Source organism: Trichoplusia ni, chromosome 17 (genome assembly GCF_003590095.1).
Source record: "Trichoplusia ni isolate ovarian cell line Hi5 chromosome 17, tn1, whole genome shotgun sequence".
Taxonomy (NCBI): Eukaryota; Metazoa; Arthropoda; class Insecta; order Lepidoptera; family Noctuidae; genus Trichoplusia; species Trichoplusia ni.
Window position 1 is genome coordinate 5059285 of NC_039494.1, and position 17235 is coordinate 5076519.

The 17235-nt window shown below is 35.9% G+C and overlaps 3 protein-coding genes across 4 annotated transcripts; 2 read left to right on the forward strand and 1 right to left on the reverse strand.

The window, feature by feature from the left end:
• The first annotated feature begins 41 nt into the window (after positions 1-41).
• LOC113502272 (glucose-induced degradation protein 8 homolog) lies at positions 42-2869 on the forward strand. 2 transcript variants are annotated; one of them, XM_026883768.1, is made up of 5 exons: positions 42-265; positions 1054-1250; positions 1661-1858; positions 2059-2231; positions 2725-2869. In XM_026883768.1, the coding sequence occupies exons 1-5, from the start codon at positions 136-138 to the stop codon at positions 2741-2743; spliced, it is 717 nt and encodes a 238-aa protein (XP_026739569.1). In that variant the 5' UTR covers positions 42-135; the 3' UTR covers positions 2744-2869. The 2 variants fall into 2 exon arrangements, with proteins under 2 accessions (XP_026739569.1, XP_026739571.1); XM_026883770.1 differs by lacking the exon at positions 2725-2869 and having other exon boundaries at positions 2059-2235.
• A 375-nt stretch (positions 2870-3244) lies between these two features.
• Positions 3245-6067, reverse strand: LOC113502270 (nucleoporin Nup35). The gene is made up of 4 exons (XM_026883766.1): positions 5795-6067; positions 4977-5399; positions 4523-4703; positions 3245-4180 (listed from the first exon to the last, which is right to left on the reverse strand). Exons 1-4 carry the CDS (start codon positions 5946-5948, stop codon positions 4072-4074), a joined length of 867 nt encoding a protein of 288 aa, XP_026739567.1. The 5' UTR covers positions 5949-6067; the 3' UTR covers positions 3245-4071.
• A 108-nt stretch (positions 6068-6175) lies between these two features.
• Positions 6176-17002, forward strand: LOC113502266. Its single transcript, XM_026883763.1, has 10 exons — positions 6176-6480; positions 8321-8535; positions 10111-10260; positions 10337-10425; positions 10504-11607; positions 12338-12624; positions 12871-12984; positions 13080-13167; positions 13705-13800; positions 14197-17002. Exons 1-10 carry the CDS (start codon positions 6346-6348, stop codon positions 14307-14309), a joined length of 2391 nt encoding a protein of 796 aa, XP_026739564.1. The 5' UTR covers positions 6176-6345; the 3' UTR covers positions 14310-17002.
• Positions 17003-17235: the final 233 nt, after the last annotated feature.

Consider the following 17235-nt stretch of genomic DNA (forward strand, 5'->3'; position numbering starts at 1 on the left):
ATCATTCGTTCCGGGGACAAAAATTCACTCTTTGAATGATTTATTTTGTCATTGTCATTTGTATTGTAAAGGTGTTAATGAAAATATTTTCATTTATTTTGCTAAAGCTGCAGTGTTCTTTTGAAAGAGATCAAAATGAGTTTCGACTTGGCAAACAATGGCAACGATAAAGAGGACCGAAAATATTACGATCGCAATAAAGGGGACGACTTGCAAATCTCTAGAACAGATATGAATATGTTGATAATGAACTATCTGGTAACAGGTAACACGACTTAGAATAAAATAGGTTTAGATGTATGATTGTTCAATAATCCTTGCACTTCGCATGAAGGCTGATGTTTATGCAAAACCAATTCTAGATGTGTTTCACAACAAAGAAAACACCACGACTAACGTCTGGTAAACTGCGAATCGTGCACGAATCTTGATAGTAATTCTTTATTCTTTTATGTTTTGGTAACGATAAGATGTAATGGAAGACGAACTCATTATCACAAGCGTATATATTACCTTACAAACTGCAGTATCCTCCATTGTGTTAAAGACTTATTCTACACTGATATATTATGTCGATTCTGCTCCTTGTTGTGGTTATTCCAAAATGCGTTGTAATATTCGTTAATGGAATAAGTAATGTTCCTTAAAAAATATTGGTTTTCTAAAATTTAAACTTTACATTTTGTAATCCTTTATTTTTACTAAGTAGTCTTCCAAATAGTATGGAAAAGAATTAATTTCTAAAATTATTTTGTGATTCACAACAAGGTCAGATAATGTTAAAATATTTTCTTATTGGAAACATAGGTTTAGTCAGTACCCTTGTTACTATTTCAGGAATATTTTTTAATTTTTGTACTATGAAAATATTGTTTCTTAACCAAAATATTTAATAAACAACAACCAAAATTGTCTTACTCATTAAAGCCTTAAAAAAATATTCTATGCTAGGAAAAATTGAATAAACTATTTCTTCCGCATAAAAGTATCAAAGGAAATGATGATGTTTATAATAATATGTGGACAATATTGAACATTCCCAACATATTTCAGAGGGTTTCAAAGAGGCAGCTTTAAAGTTCCAACAAGAGGCAGGCTTGCAAGAGCCTGCGCTGTGCAGCTCACTTGATGAGAGGATCATGATCCGTGAAGCTGTACAGACTGGACGGATTCCAGATGCTATAGCTATGGTCAATGCTCTACATCCAGAGTTGTTGGACAATGACAGATATTTATATTTCCATTTACAGGTACAGTATTTTCATAAAAATCTCAAAAATATCATCAAGTCTCTGTTTTTGCTGAGAATAAGGACTTTGCATATTACCTTATAAAAATTAAATAATAATGCTGATTGATCTTTGCAACGAAATGACAAGTAAATCTCACTGTTGTTGAAATAATAATCCTTGCTTATTAGTTTTATCCTTTGATGTTTCATAGTGTTTTAATATGCTATAATATATGGTGTTGCTATGGAAGCAATAAAGTATTGAGTAATGAACTGATAAGTAAATAGAGTAGTGTTTATTTTTTACAAAAATGAGGTAACTTTATATTGATAATTGGTTACAAAATTGTCTACTGCTAGAAAGAGGGCTATGTGGGCATAAGAAGTCGTGTAGATGACGATGATGATTAACTGTGTCTTTATCAACAGCAACTACAACTCCTAGAGCTGATCCGCGGCGGACGAGCCGAAGAAGCTCTGGCATTCGCTAGCGCGACTCTCGCCGAGGCCGGCGCTAACGACCCCAACGCTCTGACTGAGCTGGAGAGATCTCTCGCTCTGCTCGCCTTCCCTGACCCCCACGCGTCTCCCTTCGCTGATCTGTTGCTACCTTCACATAGTCAAAAGGTCAGTCCATACAAATATGTTCTGAATATGCAAAATTTGGCCTATTTCATACTTAGTTTTTTCTTATACTGAGTATCTAGAGTTTGTGTAAATATTTGCCATTTTCACCAAATCGTGGATTTTTTGATATTTATAATTGCGAAAAACCGCTACTTATAGTACTTTATATTAATACGCCTAATATGAGCTTCATTTTCCAGATTGCTAGCGAACTCAACGCCGCGATTTTAAAAATGGAGAACCAAGAGTACACAAATCCTAAGCTGTGCAGTCTTCTGCGGATGATCCTGTGGTCGCAGAACGAGCTCGACAAACACAACATCAAGTACCCCAAGATGACAGATCTCGCGAATGCAACCATAGAGAAGCCAAAGTAATGTGTAGAAAAAAATCGCTTTTTTTTTTATGTGTTTACCTCCTTCTGCTTATAGTGTCCTTCAATCCATTCATGTCATAAACAAAGTCAGTGTTGTACAGTTTCTTTTTCTACTGTAGGATCTTCTTTTTTTGTTATATGACTAGTATGTATCATCATAATATATTTTTATATATATACCTATTCAAAAATAATAATAGTCTCTCCTAGATTCGAATCTGTCAAATCATCTAGTCCTTTGGAGACTCTCCGCCTATAAATAATCTATTTTACTATTATTTTAACTTAATGCAAAACAAATGTACTTAGTCAGCTTATCTGTGATGAATCCCTGCTGTAATGAGGCTAATAAAATGGATTTAATGACACAAAGTAAGCTCAAGCTTTAGCCATGAATGTTGGGGTAAATAATAATCTTGGACATGAAATAAATTTAAATTAAAAATGAATCAGGAAAAAATAATGTATTGTAGAAATTGGACAATTTTAGGCATGGCCGGAGACTGTGATCTGCTGCTTCCACCGCCGATGACCACGACGGAATAAAACAGGACAATCAAACTGTAAGACATAGACAACTAGCATTTTTTTAACAATCAACATTTGGATACATCTTGTTTTACGGGTCAACAAAAGTAATATTATTTTATAATGCTAGGTTAGACGTAAAATTGTATTTAACTCTATTAGGAGTATAGATATTATATAGAATTTTATTGTTACACATGTGTATGTCAGAAACTCGGATAAAAAGATACCCAAGCAGAGCGCATCACTCTATAGTAGTTACAGTTGTCGGTTTTAGCCATTGTTTCATGAAATCGCTCAGTTACCTCCATTTTTAACTTGATATACATATTGTAAAGGTTTAACAGCGAACGATCATAACAAATTTAAATGAAAAATCTCTGTAATTTAAGTATTTTATATGTAATATTTAGAAATAAAAATATTAATTAATTAAGAAATATCATATTTTATTTTTCACATGATAATAATTATACATCCACTTTTATTAAAATTATATTTAATGTTTACAGTTGATATTAAACTAATACATGGTTATTTAACTGCTGTGTACAAGAGCTCATTAATATTAGGATAACAGGGCAATATGTCTGAATTACAATAGTTTTAATCAATGAATTTTGACGATGTTTTAACTAAAGATGCCATGCTCTGGCTATCCATGCATTATTGTCGTTCGTTGCTGTCGTCGTTAATTATACTTTATTCAAGAGTTAAACGACGGAACACCTTGGCATTTTTTTAAGTATATAGGTCAATGATTAAACTTTAAATTGATATCTCAATTCTCAATATACTTGACAATTATATTTTTTGAAATATATTCAATATAGCAGCATTAATTGGTCAATAACATGGGTTTTGTTGTAATATCTGACCCAAACAATTCAACTTATTATAACACCTATTTAGGTCATCTTATCTGCCTTTATCGCGCAAACACAAAGACGTTCTCGCATGCCTTATGTACTGATGTTAGAAATGCATGTGTTTCGACTAGCAGCATCGCCAAACAACCGATATTTGAAAAAACTAACGTATCTTTCTTTCGCATCTTTCTTTCAGGAGGCTAAAAGTATCCGTAATATTTATAATAAACTTAAACAAAAATTATCCCTGTGTACGACGCTGGTGCCACTTATACACAACATTCAGTCTACATTTCATTGCAATGAAAAAGATCACTATTGTATAAAGTAAAAAAGTCTCTATTCCTCCTTCGAGTGACGTAAGGCACGTAGTGGGACATAACTCGCCGTGTCTCCGTGATCCTGTCGGAGAGATGACGCGCGAACCTGTCGGGTAAATGTCACCAACCCAACACGTAGTCGAGTGCCTTGGAGATCAGCCCGCTGGACCGCTGCGGGACCGGCGCCGACGCCAGCGGGGTCGGACACAGGGAACGAACGCCCGATTGTCTAAACAAAATAGTAAAATAGTTATTGCGATGTTTTGTTAACGTAAGTGTGACTATCAACTGTCATCATAACACAATGCTGTTTTCAAAGTTCAAGATGTTGGCGTGTAAGAAACTAATCTTTGAATATACAACTGTTTTCAAGTGTTTATCTGTTTTTAATTGAGTATGTTAAACTCCGAAAATTTAACATACTTTAAAAAACAAGTTGATGATCTGTGAATTTATAATATGAAGTTGCCCAAGGTAAATTAATCTTAATCCTGCCTGATTTTATTAAATGGTATGATTTAAATGTATCTATAATTTTGGCTCTTTAGTTATGTTATATCTGGAAGCATACCTATCTGGTGAGGTGAGTCCGGGGCTGGTGACGGCGATGCGCGGCGGCTCCTTGCACTCGACGACGCCGACCATGACGCCCGGCAGCACCTGCCGCCCGCTCAGCGACATCGCGCGCTCCTTCTCCGCTCGAGTCGCGTAGCGCACGTGCGCCCAGTTGCCTTGCGTTGGGTATTGTTTATCTGAAGTTATAAATCAATAATTATTTGTGAATACATAGGTTATATACTTACAGGTCTGATATGACATAGACTATAATAAATGGGTAAAGTGTATCATTATTCCACATACAATCACAAAGGTTTTTTGATTTTGTAAATTGATTTGATTTTGTTAAGTATTTAGCATTCCTTTTACCCTTTACAAGTAAACCAGAAATAAATATAACACCTACAGTATCTATCAGAGCAAGAATACCAATGATATCTGAATTGGAGAAAGTTAAACAGGCTTACCTAAAATGGCACCACAGTTGCTAAACCGTGCCAAGACAGTATTTGCAGCATTAGGAGGGAATCCAAACACTGTGACCCAGTACTCATCCTGCTCATGACAGCCATCTTGCCATGCTGTCACCATAGACTGGTTGTTTGTATTATTCAAATGGCCATACCCATTCTGTACCATAGAATTATTGTTGTTATATAAGCTGTCTTGGAACAGAGATTTGTTTATTGATGGCTCATTGCTCTTGATGGTGTCAAATAGGTCTTCAATGGGTGGTCCACTTGGCTTACTTGTGTAGGACAGGTTTGGTGTTGCAGGTATGTTGGGATACATGTTCTGTTGGTTGTACAAAGCTTGCTGGTGCATAGATATGTTCTGTCTGTAAGCCTTCTGGTCTGGTGTTGATGTTTGGGTTGGACTAGTTGGAGAACCTGTAAAATGAGGTTCACAATTACTGGAAACCCATCTAAAGATTAAGCTTACTTTTACACTGAAGGAAGGAAGAGCTCAACATTATTTAAACAATAAGCGGTAGTCAATAAGTGGAGTTATCATAATATAAGTTTTCTTACGGCTCATAAGAAAACTTATATTATGAAGACTACAGCTTATTGTTTATATTATTAGAATCACTAATAGATTTGACCTGTGATGTAAATGTAGTTTAGTTTACATTTTTTACCATTAAGCTAACTAGCTTAATATGCTAAGTTATTCAATACTTTAGGGTTTTGAATATTAGGTAGACAAGTCAATTACATTGTAGTATATGTTGATAACAATTACAGCCCTGAGCCAGTAAACAGATTAACCGGTAAATACTTACCAAAGGCAAGACTTCTGCCCTTCGTTGGTGACAAACTGTTCGTGCGAGGAGTAGTTGGAGGATTTATTTCACCCAACAGGAACGGCGGTAAATATCCCACGTTCGGGCTATTTGAAGGAGAATGTGTTGGACTGCCTAAAGTCATTGGCTCCATATCGCAATATTACAGAATTTACAGACCCACTGAGGATTTATCCTACACTATATTCAAAAGAGAAGTCGTTAATAGTTTTATTTATCACTTTTTTAACGGCTGGCTGACACGCTTCTTCGCTGTCATTAAATTTACAAATTTGTCTTTTGACGTTTAGATGTTAATACCTACGGTTAAAGACAAAACGCCGGAAATCACTACGAATGTATGATAGGGACATAGGGTTGAATGATATTCTCGTAACACCGAATCTTCATTGACACTGGAAATGAACTAGATGACAGATGAAATGCTTGCTTCAGTTCTCGAACGAAGATCTCAATATTAATTCGCTACAATGCAATAATTGGCAACATTGATTGATATTTGTCAAAATAATTCAGTCAAACAAGCGAACATGGATTCTTTGGCTGTAAGGCCCGAGAATTTTAATGCGTTTAGTAGATATGAATACGACAAAACAAAATCAAATACTCCTAAAAACATGTCAGAGAATAGTAGTAATATTGTTCATAAGTTATTAAATAGAGAGGTAAGTTAAAACTCCAAATTACAGAGCGTTTAAAAGCTTGATCCTGGGCTTATGCTTTATTTTTTTTCTGCTGTTTCTAGTCTATTTTTCGATGGCCGATGAAGAATACTATTATTCAAAGATATATTATGTGTTTTCTATAATTAGTGTTTGCGATCTTATTAAATAAACACAATTCTATGATAAATTGATAAATAAAAAACAAACCTCCATAACTGCTGTAATTACTCGTTAATGAGCAATTAGATTGGAAGGGATTTCATTGCTCCGATTAGGTGCTTTGGTTAACAGTATTATAAAATGTAAACAATCTGTTACACTAAAGAGAACTGTGGTGTTATTTATTTATTTTGGTTTTATTTTGATGAAACACCATGACATGACTATAAATGTCTCCATTGTTTTTTTTTAAATCTCTGAAATCTAGAGATTTGAAAGAGGAGAGTAGGATAGATAAAATTTAAATTAATTATAAAAACAGATAAATCACATGAAAAATTAAATATCAGTGTGCAGACTACTATCATTATACTTTCATAAACAAACAGTATTTTTAATGGCTGTCTTCCTTTAAAAGTGAAACAATATCATTTTCTCCTTTTAATCTTACCAACCACCTTCCTTGTATAACCCACTACTGGAAAATAGTATACCTTCATGCATAGCACTCTCTGACCTTCGCCAAATCCCTCCTACTACAGCCTTTTTTTCAATATTATCAGTCAATGCCATGCTTGTTCCTGCTGGGTTTTTTTTTTATTAATGTGCCCCTATGAGCCTTGACAATGCTTTTGAGCCCATATAATTTCATACTCATATGATTGCCTTTTAGCCTTTTTTTAAGGGTTCTAAAGGATATTTATACCATTAATTTTTTTGGATCATAGGTACTTGGTCTTGTAAACTCTCATATCAAAAACCCATTTTACGGTATGAAATGTAATCAAACCAAACCTCTTCATGCTTCAGAGAAAGAAGACTGATTTACTATGGGTATACCTAAAACCATTTAAACATATCACTTTCTGTATCTAAAAAGTTACACTTCCCATGATATTTTTATTTAACCATTTAATCTGATAAGTGTAATACATAAAAGTTTACATTTTACACTTAATAGTCAATTCCATAAATACTTCTTTTTGTTTATTACCAAGGTCCAGTGACCTTACAGAGTTCATGCCACTTGAAGACCTTGGTATTTCTTACAAAACATGTTCAACATTAACCCTTCATCCCAATGTACTTATTCTTGTATATGTTCATGTTCTCATGCACTGGTAATTGATAATTGTATATGACAGCATATTACTAGTACTACAAAAATAGTATTCAAAGATAGCTATGAAGAAATGTTTTAATTCAAGGTTAAGTTTATAGAAAGGTTGTCTATAAAGGTAACTTATTGTGGTGTGCAATAAATATCAATAAAGTATTTTAAGTATAGTTCTTTCGTTAGTTCCGTATGTAACCATGTTGGAGTCAGCTTGCAGTCAAGCTGGATGCAGCTAAGTACCAGGTTTTTTACAAGGACCAACTGACTATCTAGCCTCAACCCAGTAACCGGGGCAGGATGATACTCCTTAGTAAGACTGCCTGTCAAACTGTCTAGCTTCTTACTCCTGTAACAACTTTCATAGATGTCAGTACAGAATTTTATTTGCCTTCGGTAGCAGGGCGGAAATTGATATGACATACATGGTCAAAAACCCATGGATTGACCATATCAAGTGTAGCTTAACCAGTGAAGTAATATCAAGACTCATACTCATTCTTGCACAGTGTCTTACTGCGCAGCTCATCAAAAAAACCATGTATATTAATTGGATTGGTTTTTCAGATGTTTGGATGTACATCAAGAAAGAGCAATGACAGAAGTCGCAAGGTGTTCGAGCGCATCCCGCCGCGGCTCCGGTTCTGCCTGATGGACATCGTGCCGATGTCGTACCTGCGCGAGCACGTGTTCATGGGCTTCTCGCAGTGCGGCCAGTTCCTGCTGAGCTTCACCTACAGCTGCAACACTCAGGTCTACTTCAGAGAGAGTTCCAAGTTCACGTAAGTTTACTGTAGTCCATTTATGTGAGATACGTGGTCATTATGTATAGGAGAAAGATTCAGTCCTTATTTTATTGTTTGGAATTGAAGAATATTACAAAACTTGAACTTAGTATATTGTTACATGAGTTGTCTCTAGTTGTATGACTACTAGCTGTTCCCCACGGGGCTACTCGCTTTTCGTAACATTCACTGCCAAACAGAATCACATACATCAACATACCTTGTCTGAATGAGTGACAAACGTACTTACATACTTTCGCCTTATAATATTAGTTTGGTATATGTGTTAAATATATTTAGCCATACATTATAAAATGTGCCTATTCTTTTATTTTATCAGCTGTTTCTGTCCCACTTGCGAGGGGGCAATAGCCTGTACTCCTAATTATACTGATATCTTTTATTCTTGTAAATCATGTACCTACTTTAACTCTTTTGAAGTAGGTTCAATTTTGACTGGCAATTGCGAATTGTTATTGATAATTTATTTTGATTAGCATTGATTGGGATATCTAAAGTATGTAATTGCTGTGTAATATATAATATCAATCTGTAGAACCACAAACCTTCTAATATTATTATCTTTGCCTTGCAACTACTAATATCTTTCTTCTTACATGTTTGTTTGCTACACCTATTGTACATTTCTTAGAATTGCCAAATATTTGAATTTCACATCTTACGAAGTACTTGGTTGAATAAATCTACAGTAAGAAAAAAAAAATATTTTCTAACTTTCATTAAAACTTTTGAATTTTGCGATAGCTAAATGCAAGGGTTTTCCATAAGGCTTCGAAGTTTAAAGATGCTTAAATAACTCAGCTCAGCAGCTCATTTTTATAGTTTGTAGCGCCATGTTATTCCACTATCTTTAAAATACCCGATTACATTGCTTATACAAACACAAATTAATCAAGATCGTGTTGAAGATAAATATTATGAACTTATCATGCAAACATCTGTAGCTGAACTCGTACAATGCCATAATATTTCAACAGTCTACCCTAATTTGAGCGGCTGCCAAATATTACGACAACCGCCAGACTATAAGTACTTGTGGGAAAATAATAACGGACTTATTAACTGGGTTTTACGAATTATATGTTAGTTATAAATTCATATTTGTACTTGCTAAAACAAAAGCCTTCTCTTTCAAATCAATGTATGTTCTCAGTCTAAAACTAAGCTGGCGTACCTTTATGGTCGCAATGCCAATAAAACTAAAATCAGGATGAGACTAATCAACTAATATCATAAACTAGCTCATCAGAATACCCTTTGCACGTTCACGTAATACTCGTATGTAGTGCAAGTACTCAATCAATTTATCAATAATCATTATTGATAATTTGATTGATTGATTGCGTTTAGAGTTTGTAGATGGAAAGTATTAAGAAGATTTAAAAAAGTTTTTGTTGCCCTTAGATCTTCTTCATGTATTTTTTCGTCCATATGGAAAATACTTGATACTGCACACTAATACCATAGAACAGCTAATAATAGAGTTAAAACAGTGAAAGGAAGAAGAAAAGACAAAAACTCCAAAGGCTACAAAAGAAATTCTCTTTGCAGGTTGCACTTTCTATCATGGGTACCAGGTCGGATAGTGCGGCCGGTGCACAGCGTGCCGCTGTTCGGAGACGACTGCGTCGACAGCAAGGTCACGATATCCATGGCGCAGTGGAAACACAACCCTGGAGTACTCGTTGTCTACGGGATTGCGTGAGTATCCTCTATCCAGCAATACCCAAGAAATGTATCTCTATAGCGGAGATTATAAAAAGTAATGTGTTTCCAGTGATTCCTGCTCTGAACGGTCCTACCTCAGTGTCATTGGAGTACCTCGACTAGGATGTAAGAAATGTGCAACTTTCTCCAGAGATGAAGGTATTTAACTTATTATGACTGTATAAAATGCCGTTAAAATAAGACTTCGTTGAGTTACAGAGTTTATTCCTTTTTCAGATGATCTTAATTGGGGCAAAAGATGCTTAGAACACAATTTTGCCATTCACACAAAATTCTTCTGCACATCAGACTCTAGTATGTATGAACCAGTAGTCCAACTAGCATACTCAAATCAGATTATAATATATACGGACTTCATACATATACTAGAAATAGATTTTGTGAAACCCGATCAGGAGAAAAGTGATAGAGAAACCGAGGATAGCAAATACTCCTTAGATAGGGAGGAAGTTAATTCAATGGATACCAACCCCAGTACGCCCGCATCAGATGTGTCCGCAGCTTTCCAATCACCTAAGTATCAGAATAACGTTGTCCAAAATATTTTAGCAGACTTTTCAGATTTAGAAATGGAACCATTTCAAATGTCAAAACCAGTCCGATTACCTGACGTTATGGGACAGGAGTTGTGTATTCAGGCATCTTCTATATCTCATAACCTAGTGGAGGAGTGGGAGGGGCCATCGCCTTCCATTAGAACCTTAATAAGTCCGCCGCTGCGTTCCCCAAGGCGAAGGCCTGCTGAAAGCATGTCACGCTTCAACGAGACGCATAGAATAACAGCTGAGAAAGCCTACGAATTCGTAGAAGAGACAGAAACCAAGTGCGAGAAGCTCAGTATGTTTAGGAAACGGAGGTTAGCTGACAAGAAATATGAATTCTCTGAAGACAACAACGAAAACATAGTACCTTTTAGAGTACTGAGGAGTAATAGGAAATATTTTATTGGATCGACGAGTAAAAACCAGCTGCGGCGTCCGAAGTCTCCTCCGGTGGAGAGTGTGATACTGAGAGCTCACAACCAGATCAGTAGGCCTCCCTCCCCTACCACAAGCTCTGAGCTCAAGAACCCTGGGCTCTCGACACTGGAGTCCGACCACAATAGTGAGTCCGAGTACAGAGTGATGGAGATGCTGGACGATGGGTCTCTTAAAACTGTTGCTGTGCACGATAATACCTCGAAAACCCTGTCAGATTGTCCTGTAAATGCTCAAGATCCCTACCTCGTGCACTCAGAAAACTCAAAGTGTAGTAAATTCTTCACGCGGTACTTCGTGGAAAGTGACGACGAGATTACGTCCATCGTTACAGATTCCGAGGGTAAGTTTTTCAAGCAGTTTATTTTTAGCTACAATTATCTGTTTACTCGAGTGATTTATCTTCCGTGACTCAGCCTGAGGCATGATAGTTATACAAACTGGTTTTTCTGGAGATATAGCTAGCTACAGGCGAGTAATTATTTTATACATTGTACCCGAGTACACGGCTGGCCGGTAAATGGTCTTGAGAAGTCATGCGTATCTTCTAGTATATTAAATTATAATGTTGCTGTCTGTCTGAAATAAAACAATGTGTCTTATAATGATGTTATAGTAACTGAGTATGTTCAATTCCTATGTTTATAAAAACTGAAGATACTCTTGGTAACAGTAATATAATGCAAAAAAACAATAAAATTATATAGAGTAGAATTTTCAAGGTTACTCGGTAATAACCAAGACTGTTACTGAACGATATTTTGAAGGTAGTTCAAACCACATATAGACTAACGCTATGTTGACATTGACTATATATTAATATATACGATCTGCAGCAACTATACTTTTATTTAATTTTGCTCCATCTATCTCCTACTAGAGAAACCTACAACGTTGTGCCTTACTTACTACTCAGCTATTTGACAATTAAACTAATGAGACTGAACGTATCATTCATTAAATTGTAGTGTTACCAATAAAGGTAAACACATGTTACCAATTAATATTCCGTTTTCTAAAAGATACGTATGTGAATGAAGCTGTAATAACAATATGTAATTTGTTTGTGCCAGACGACTGTATCTCGGGCTACCACGTGGCGCTGCCGCTGTCGGCGCACGGCGCGGGCTACGCGGCGCTGCAGGGCGTGGGCGCGGGCGCGTGGGAGCGCCTGTGCGGCGCGGCGCCGCCCCTGCCGCCGCTCACGCTGCGCGCGCACCAGCGCTCGCTCGACACCGAGCTGCTCTGCAACGAGGTCTGCGGCCGACTCTGCAATATCAACAGGAAGAAGTTCATCTACTGCTTCGATTGGGGCTGCCATGTTATTGATGTCTGCCAGTCCAGTGGCTGCTTGTCCGGAGTGAGTATTCGAAAAATTGCTTCAATGAACGGATGTGTGAAAATTTCCTCTTTTAAATTAGCTGGACATATTTTTAAAGCAAAAACATGACATTGCCATGTATAAATATTATCAACACTATCGTAACAAAAGAAATTTTGCCAAACATACTTAACTTTCCTTTGCTAATTAGAAAAGAAAGAGCTATGTCCTAACTTAATTCAATATGAATTTCTTGAAATAAACATATATCTGTTTTGTTACTAGCTGTGTGCGATGTGGATGTGGGCGAGCGACGACACGGGCGCGACTGCGGAGTGCGAGGCTTGCAAGGACGTCAGCGCGGGCTGCCTCGTGCATCGGCAACAGTACGCTGCGGAGGTAACTACAATATACCAAAAAAATACTTAAAACGCGCTATTTGTAACGCTTTGTTAACATCTATTGTAAAATTTGATGTATCTTATTGTGTCCAGTGTCTGTTCGTGTGGGATTTGGTCAGCGGCGTGTACAGAACTGAAAGAGTTTCCATGACAGAAGACTCCAGCCAAGAAGGAAGCAGAGGTAGTTAAAAATATATAATTATTATTCCTTTTTCGACGACCTGTAAATTGAATACATTTGTGTGTAAAAAAGTGAATAAATATTCCACTTCGGGGCTAAAACCTCTTCGTGTATAAAAACTAACAATTTCTAAACCTATGTTTCGGTAAAGAAATGATGATAGTCTTAATAATTAATAAGAACTAGCTAGCTGACTGAAAAATATACAAAACATTCTGTTTTTTTTAACTAAATGCTGCAAACTCAAGGTTAATAGCATAATTTTAATTACAGTTAACATCAACTTTGAAATCCTTTAATTTTGTTATTTTGCTGAATTTTAATTTTATTAAGTTAAATGGGTCAGGGTATACAATCGTGGATAGGATCTGGAGTAGGCTGTTTCCCAGCAGTGGGACACAAGAGGCTAAATGAAAACAATGTAATGGAGTCAACTACCCCTATAACAAATGTTATTAATGTAGGTCTAACTGCTAAATCGAGATTCTACAAGTGCATAGTTCACCAAAGATCACTAAAACAAAACGTATTTTATAGTTCCAGGCGCAGATAGAGCTCGGGAGCTCGCCAAGAAGCTGGGACCTATCAACATGCCGCCGGGCAATGAGAACAGACTGCTCACCACATTGACAGGTAACTGCCACATAACCACTAACTATACAGAGTGTAGAGAGTCTGGAGTGTGCTGGAAGAGATACCTCACTCTAAGTTGGGTTTATTGCCCAACTTAGAGTGAGGTATGTTCTAGCCTCATCATCCACAGCCCTTGTCCTCCTACAGTTGGGCATAGAAGTCCCTTACTTATGCCAATTTCTATGGTCCTGGGCCAGCCTCATCCAGACTCGACCCGAGATCTAGCCTCATATAAAGCTTATATTATAGGCCGTTGATTCAATTCGGTGTGTACCAAGAGTAACTCTAAGACCAAATTTCGTTTAAAAAGTACTATAATGCTGACACAAGGTCTTCAAACAGAACATTGCTAGGTATACTTTTGGGAGTAAACTATATTTTCTTTTTTTGTTAAAGGGCGATCTCTAAAAAGACTGACAGATGTAGACAACTGCATCGAAATTACAAAGAATCACCCTGACAGCTCGGAATCTGAGTCGTCGTCTGAGGAAGATAGTGACTACGACTGATTTTACTACAGCTATCTGTAAAGCGCTATTCACCTCCTTGGAGAGTTTTACGGGGTAATTACACGATCAAGAGAAGTAAACAAATGGAGTGGATAGGTATTAATAAATACTGAATGATCTTGCTACTTACAAATTACTAATGTATTGTATTCGACGGCAAACTCATAGGAAATTCTGTCTTCTGGGCGTATAATGTTCTCAATGTTTAGAAACCACCGAGCTCTCCATTTACTTAATAATCTGTGTTTACTGTCACAAAGTAACAACGAATGGTATTGTTGTAGCACTCGATTGTATAGTAGACGAGTGCAGCAATACTTTCTGAAACCTTATATTCAAACGAAACATTAGTCTTTATTGTCCTGTCTCTATATTGTACCTTAAAGTGACAAGCGCAGCACGAGACTTAACGGCCACTTAATTGTGTTTGAGTATTTGGTTTCAAGTGTTCCAAAACATTTCAGTATTTTTGTATATTTATTCTGTCTCAAATGTTTTGATCTTCCTGTCTTTCTAAAGGTCTATTTGTGATGTTATTTAACGCAACTGACTTTTTTGCCATAAATATAAACTATAGGTATTAGCCTAAATAGAACAGGTATTTGCAAAAAAAACAGCCAATATTTAACCCATTCCATTTTCTAAATAATAGTCTGAAAATACACAAATACAATTACTATTACTACTTTAAGACTTTTGGAATACTATGTAAATAAAATATTTGCAATATTAACATTAGGGATGTAACAAATCAATGGATCGAACAAAATATTTCATATAATGAAATCAGGCTTCATTGGAAAGAAAGCTGCAGCTGATATGACTTATTTTGTATATTTTCTTATCAAATTTACTTCAATCTTAAAGTCGACCTGTAATCGAAATTTCATGTTGAATTTGTATTATCGTTGTTAGAATTCTAATGAGTAATGTAAATTTAAAGTAGTTGGCACTTAACAATGATATTAATCAATCGGTTTGTTTATGAACAGGTACGTTTGTGTTTGGTGTAACTAAAATGTATACTGTGAGATGAACAAGGTAGAAAAGCTACAGCGTCGCTTTATCGCCTTTATTACCAGTGTTAGCTGGTCCCCTATTTGCTTTGCAAGTCTACAAAATGTGGGTTCCACTTATACTAGAAATATACGACTTTATATGGCGCCTAATATTATAAGCCGGCCTACCACCACGGTCTAAATTAATATTATTGCGGATGTGAAAAACAGATGCCGTGTATGGCGATTTCACGATTCCAGTCATTATTATATTACTTTAAAACGTGGTGGTAACCCCTCAGGTACTTTTTAAGAAAATTCGAGCAAACAAGCATTGTATTGGGCTCTTAATTAAAACTTCAACATTACTTACCTACAAGTTCAATAGGTTTACAAACCTTTCAATAATCTAATTAAAATCACTGTATTGTACTCGAACTGGTCAATAACTGCCGCATGATATTTCAATGTATATAAAAAACAGTATGTTATATGTGGTGAACTCATGTAGAATTGGTTCATGAATTATTTTGAGCCCTAGTATGATCTAAATAATATATAGTTTATTGTCTATATTAAATTTCTTATAATAACTTCGAGTGTAAAGAGAATTTTTGAGTCGGTCTGTGACTATGGAATTACATATTGATATAGATTTCGGTTCTGAACCGACTTCTATGTAGAAAAGAACAAGCATATTATAAAATTGTTTTTGAAGATACAACTATCATTGTCCAGCCACATCGGCTCAAGCGGTGGTCTGACGAACGCTAAAAATTTAACTATAAACCTATTGGATATTATCGTTATTAATAGAATTAATAACATTTGGTGTTAGCTAAGTTATTCCACATTCAAAGTTGTGTCGTCTCCGTTTATGGTAGTCGCATGTTTCAAATCGTAGTGTTTGTATCGAAAATATATAAAACTGATAGATGTTGTCCATTGTTGTCTATTTATTACAGTATCCAGCATTTATGTGTAGTGTGTGAGAACTACGGCGTAATCAATATTGTAAGCCTATGTATATTGTATTCATCGAATGACCATTCAAGAGTATTTGGTAACATTTGAAGATTTTCTTGTAGCCAAGTTTGTTTTCCAAACTAAACTTGCGTTTGTAATATGTATTCACATGTGCTAGAAACATAAATAGAGAACCTAGGCTCATAATAAGGTTGTGATTGTTTGAATGTAGGTTTGTTAAGAGAAGTGCCTCTGAGACTTGATATTAACCCTCCAATCTAACACTACCTATTTTTGTGAACTGTATATACTTATTTTATTCTTGAAAAGATCTAACTCGAATTTCCTGTTCATTTTCTAAAACGTAATGTTCAGCTATGGTATATCTTATTCTTTAAAATGTAAATATTTTTAGTGAAGATGTTTTGATCTCGCAACTCTTTAGACTATTCTTTGGAGGGTGTACATACTACGTAATTGAAGCTAAATGGAAGCAGCGTGGACTAGTGTGTAGGATCTTTTAATGTTTGTTGAGCTGTATAAAATTTACTTCTTATCTGGACTAATCGTCTTATTTTTACCAGTTACAGCAATTCTTACGTTTGGAAAAGTATTTTTAGAATAAATAAAGTTTTATACAGTAATGCCATGAAGTTACGTAATGCGACGAACAAGAATAAGTTCGATTATTCCGCTAGCAACAGTTGCTAGGAGAGGATTGGGGGAAAATTGCATGGGGAAATGGGACCACATGTCAGAGGGATTATATATTGCGCAGGCAAACATTAACATAGGGATTAATGTTTATTAGACCTATCAGAAGGCCTATGGACGTAATTCAAAGTGTTACCATATAAAACAGTCAAAACTGAACATTAATATTTTGTTACAGTTTGTGAGCAGTTGTGAGCTCTAGTCGTAAGAATTAGATGATAAACTTGTGTGTAACAGCTCCAAGCCAG

Excerpts from the sequence above, each read along its gene's own strand:
- LOC113502272 (XM_026883768.1), top strand. The coding sequence starts at position 136 with ATGAGTTTCGACTTGGCAAACAATGGCAACGATAAAGAGGACCGAAAA. Across the intron at positions 266-1,053 it reads AATGAACTATCTGGTAACAG|AGGGTTTCAAAGAGGCAGCT; the intron begins GTAACACGACTT and ends AACATATTTCAG. Across the intron at positions 1,251-1,660 it reads ATTTATATTTCCATTTACAG|CAACTACAACTCCTAGAGCT; the intron begins GTACAGTATTTT and ends CTTTATCAACAG.
- LOC113502270 (XM_026883766.1), bottom strand. The coding sequence starts at position 5,948 with ATGGAGCCAATGACTTTAGGCAGTCCAACACATTCTCCTTCAAATAGC. Across the intron at positions 5,400-5,794 it reads GGGCAGAAGTCTTGCCTTTG|GTTCTCCAACTAGTCCAACC; the intron begins GTAAGTATTTAC and ends CTCATTTTACAG. Across the intron at positions 4,181-4,522 it reads GGACTCACCTCACCAGATAG|ACAATCGGGCGTTCGTTCCC; the intron begins GTATGCTTCCAG and ends TATTTTGTTTAG.
- LOC113502266 (XM_026883763.1), top strand. The coding sequence starts at position 6,346 with ATGGATTCTTTGGCTGTAAGGCCCGAGAATTTTAATGCGTTTAGTAGA. Across the intron at positions 10,261-10,336 it reads CTCGTTGTCTACGGGATTGC|TGATTCCTGCTCTGAACGGT; the intron begins GTGAGTATCCTC and ends ATGTGTTTCCAG. Across the intron at positions 11,608-12,337 it reads CATCGTTACAGATTCCGAGG|ACGACTGTATCTCGGGCTAC; the intron begins GTAAGTTTTTCA and ends TGTTTGTGCCAG.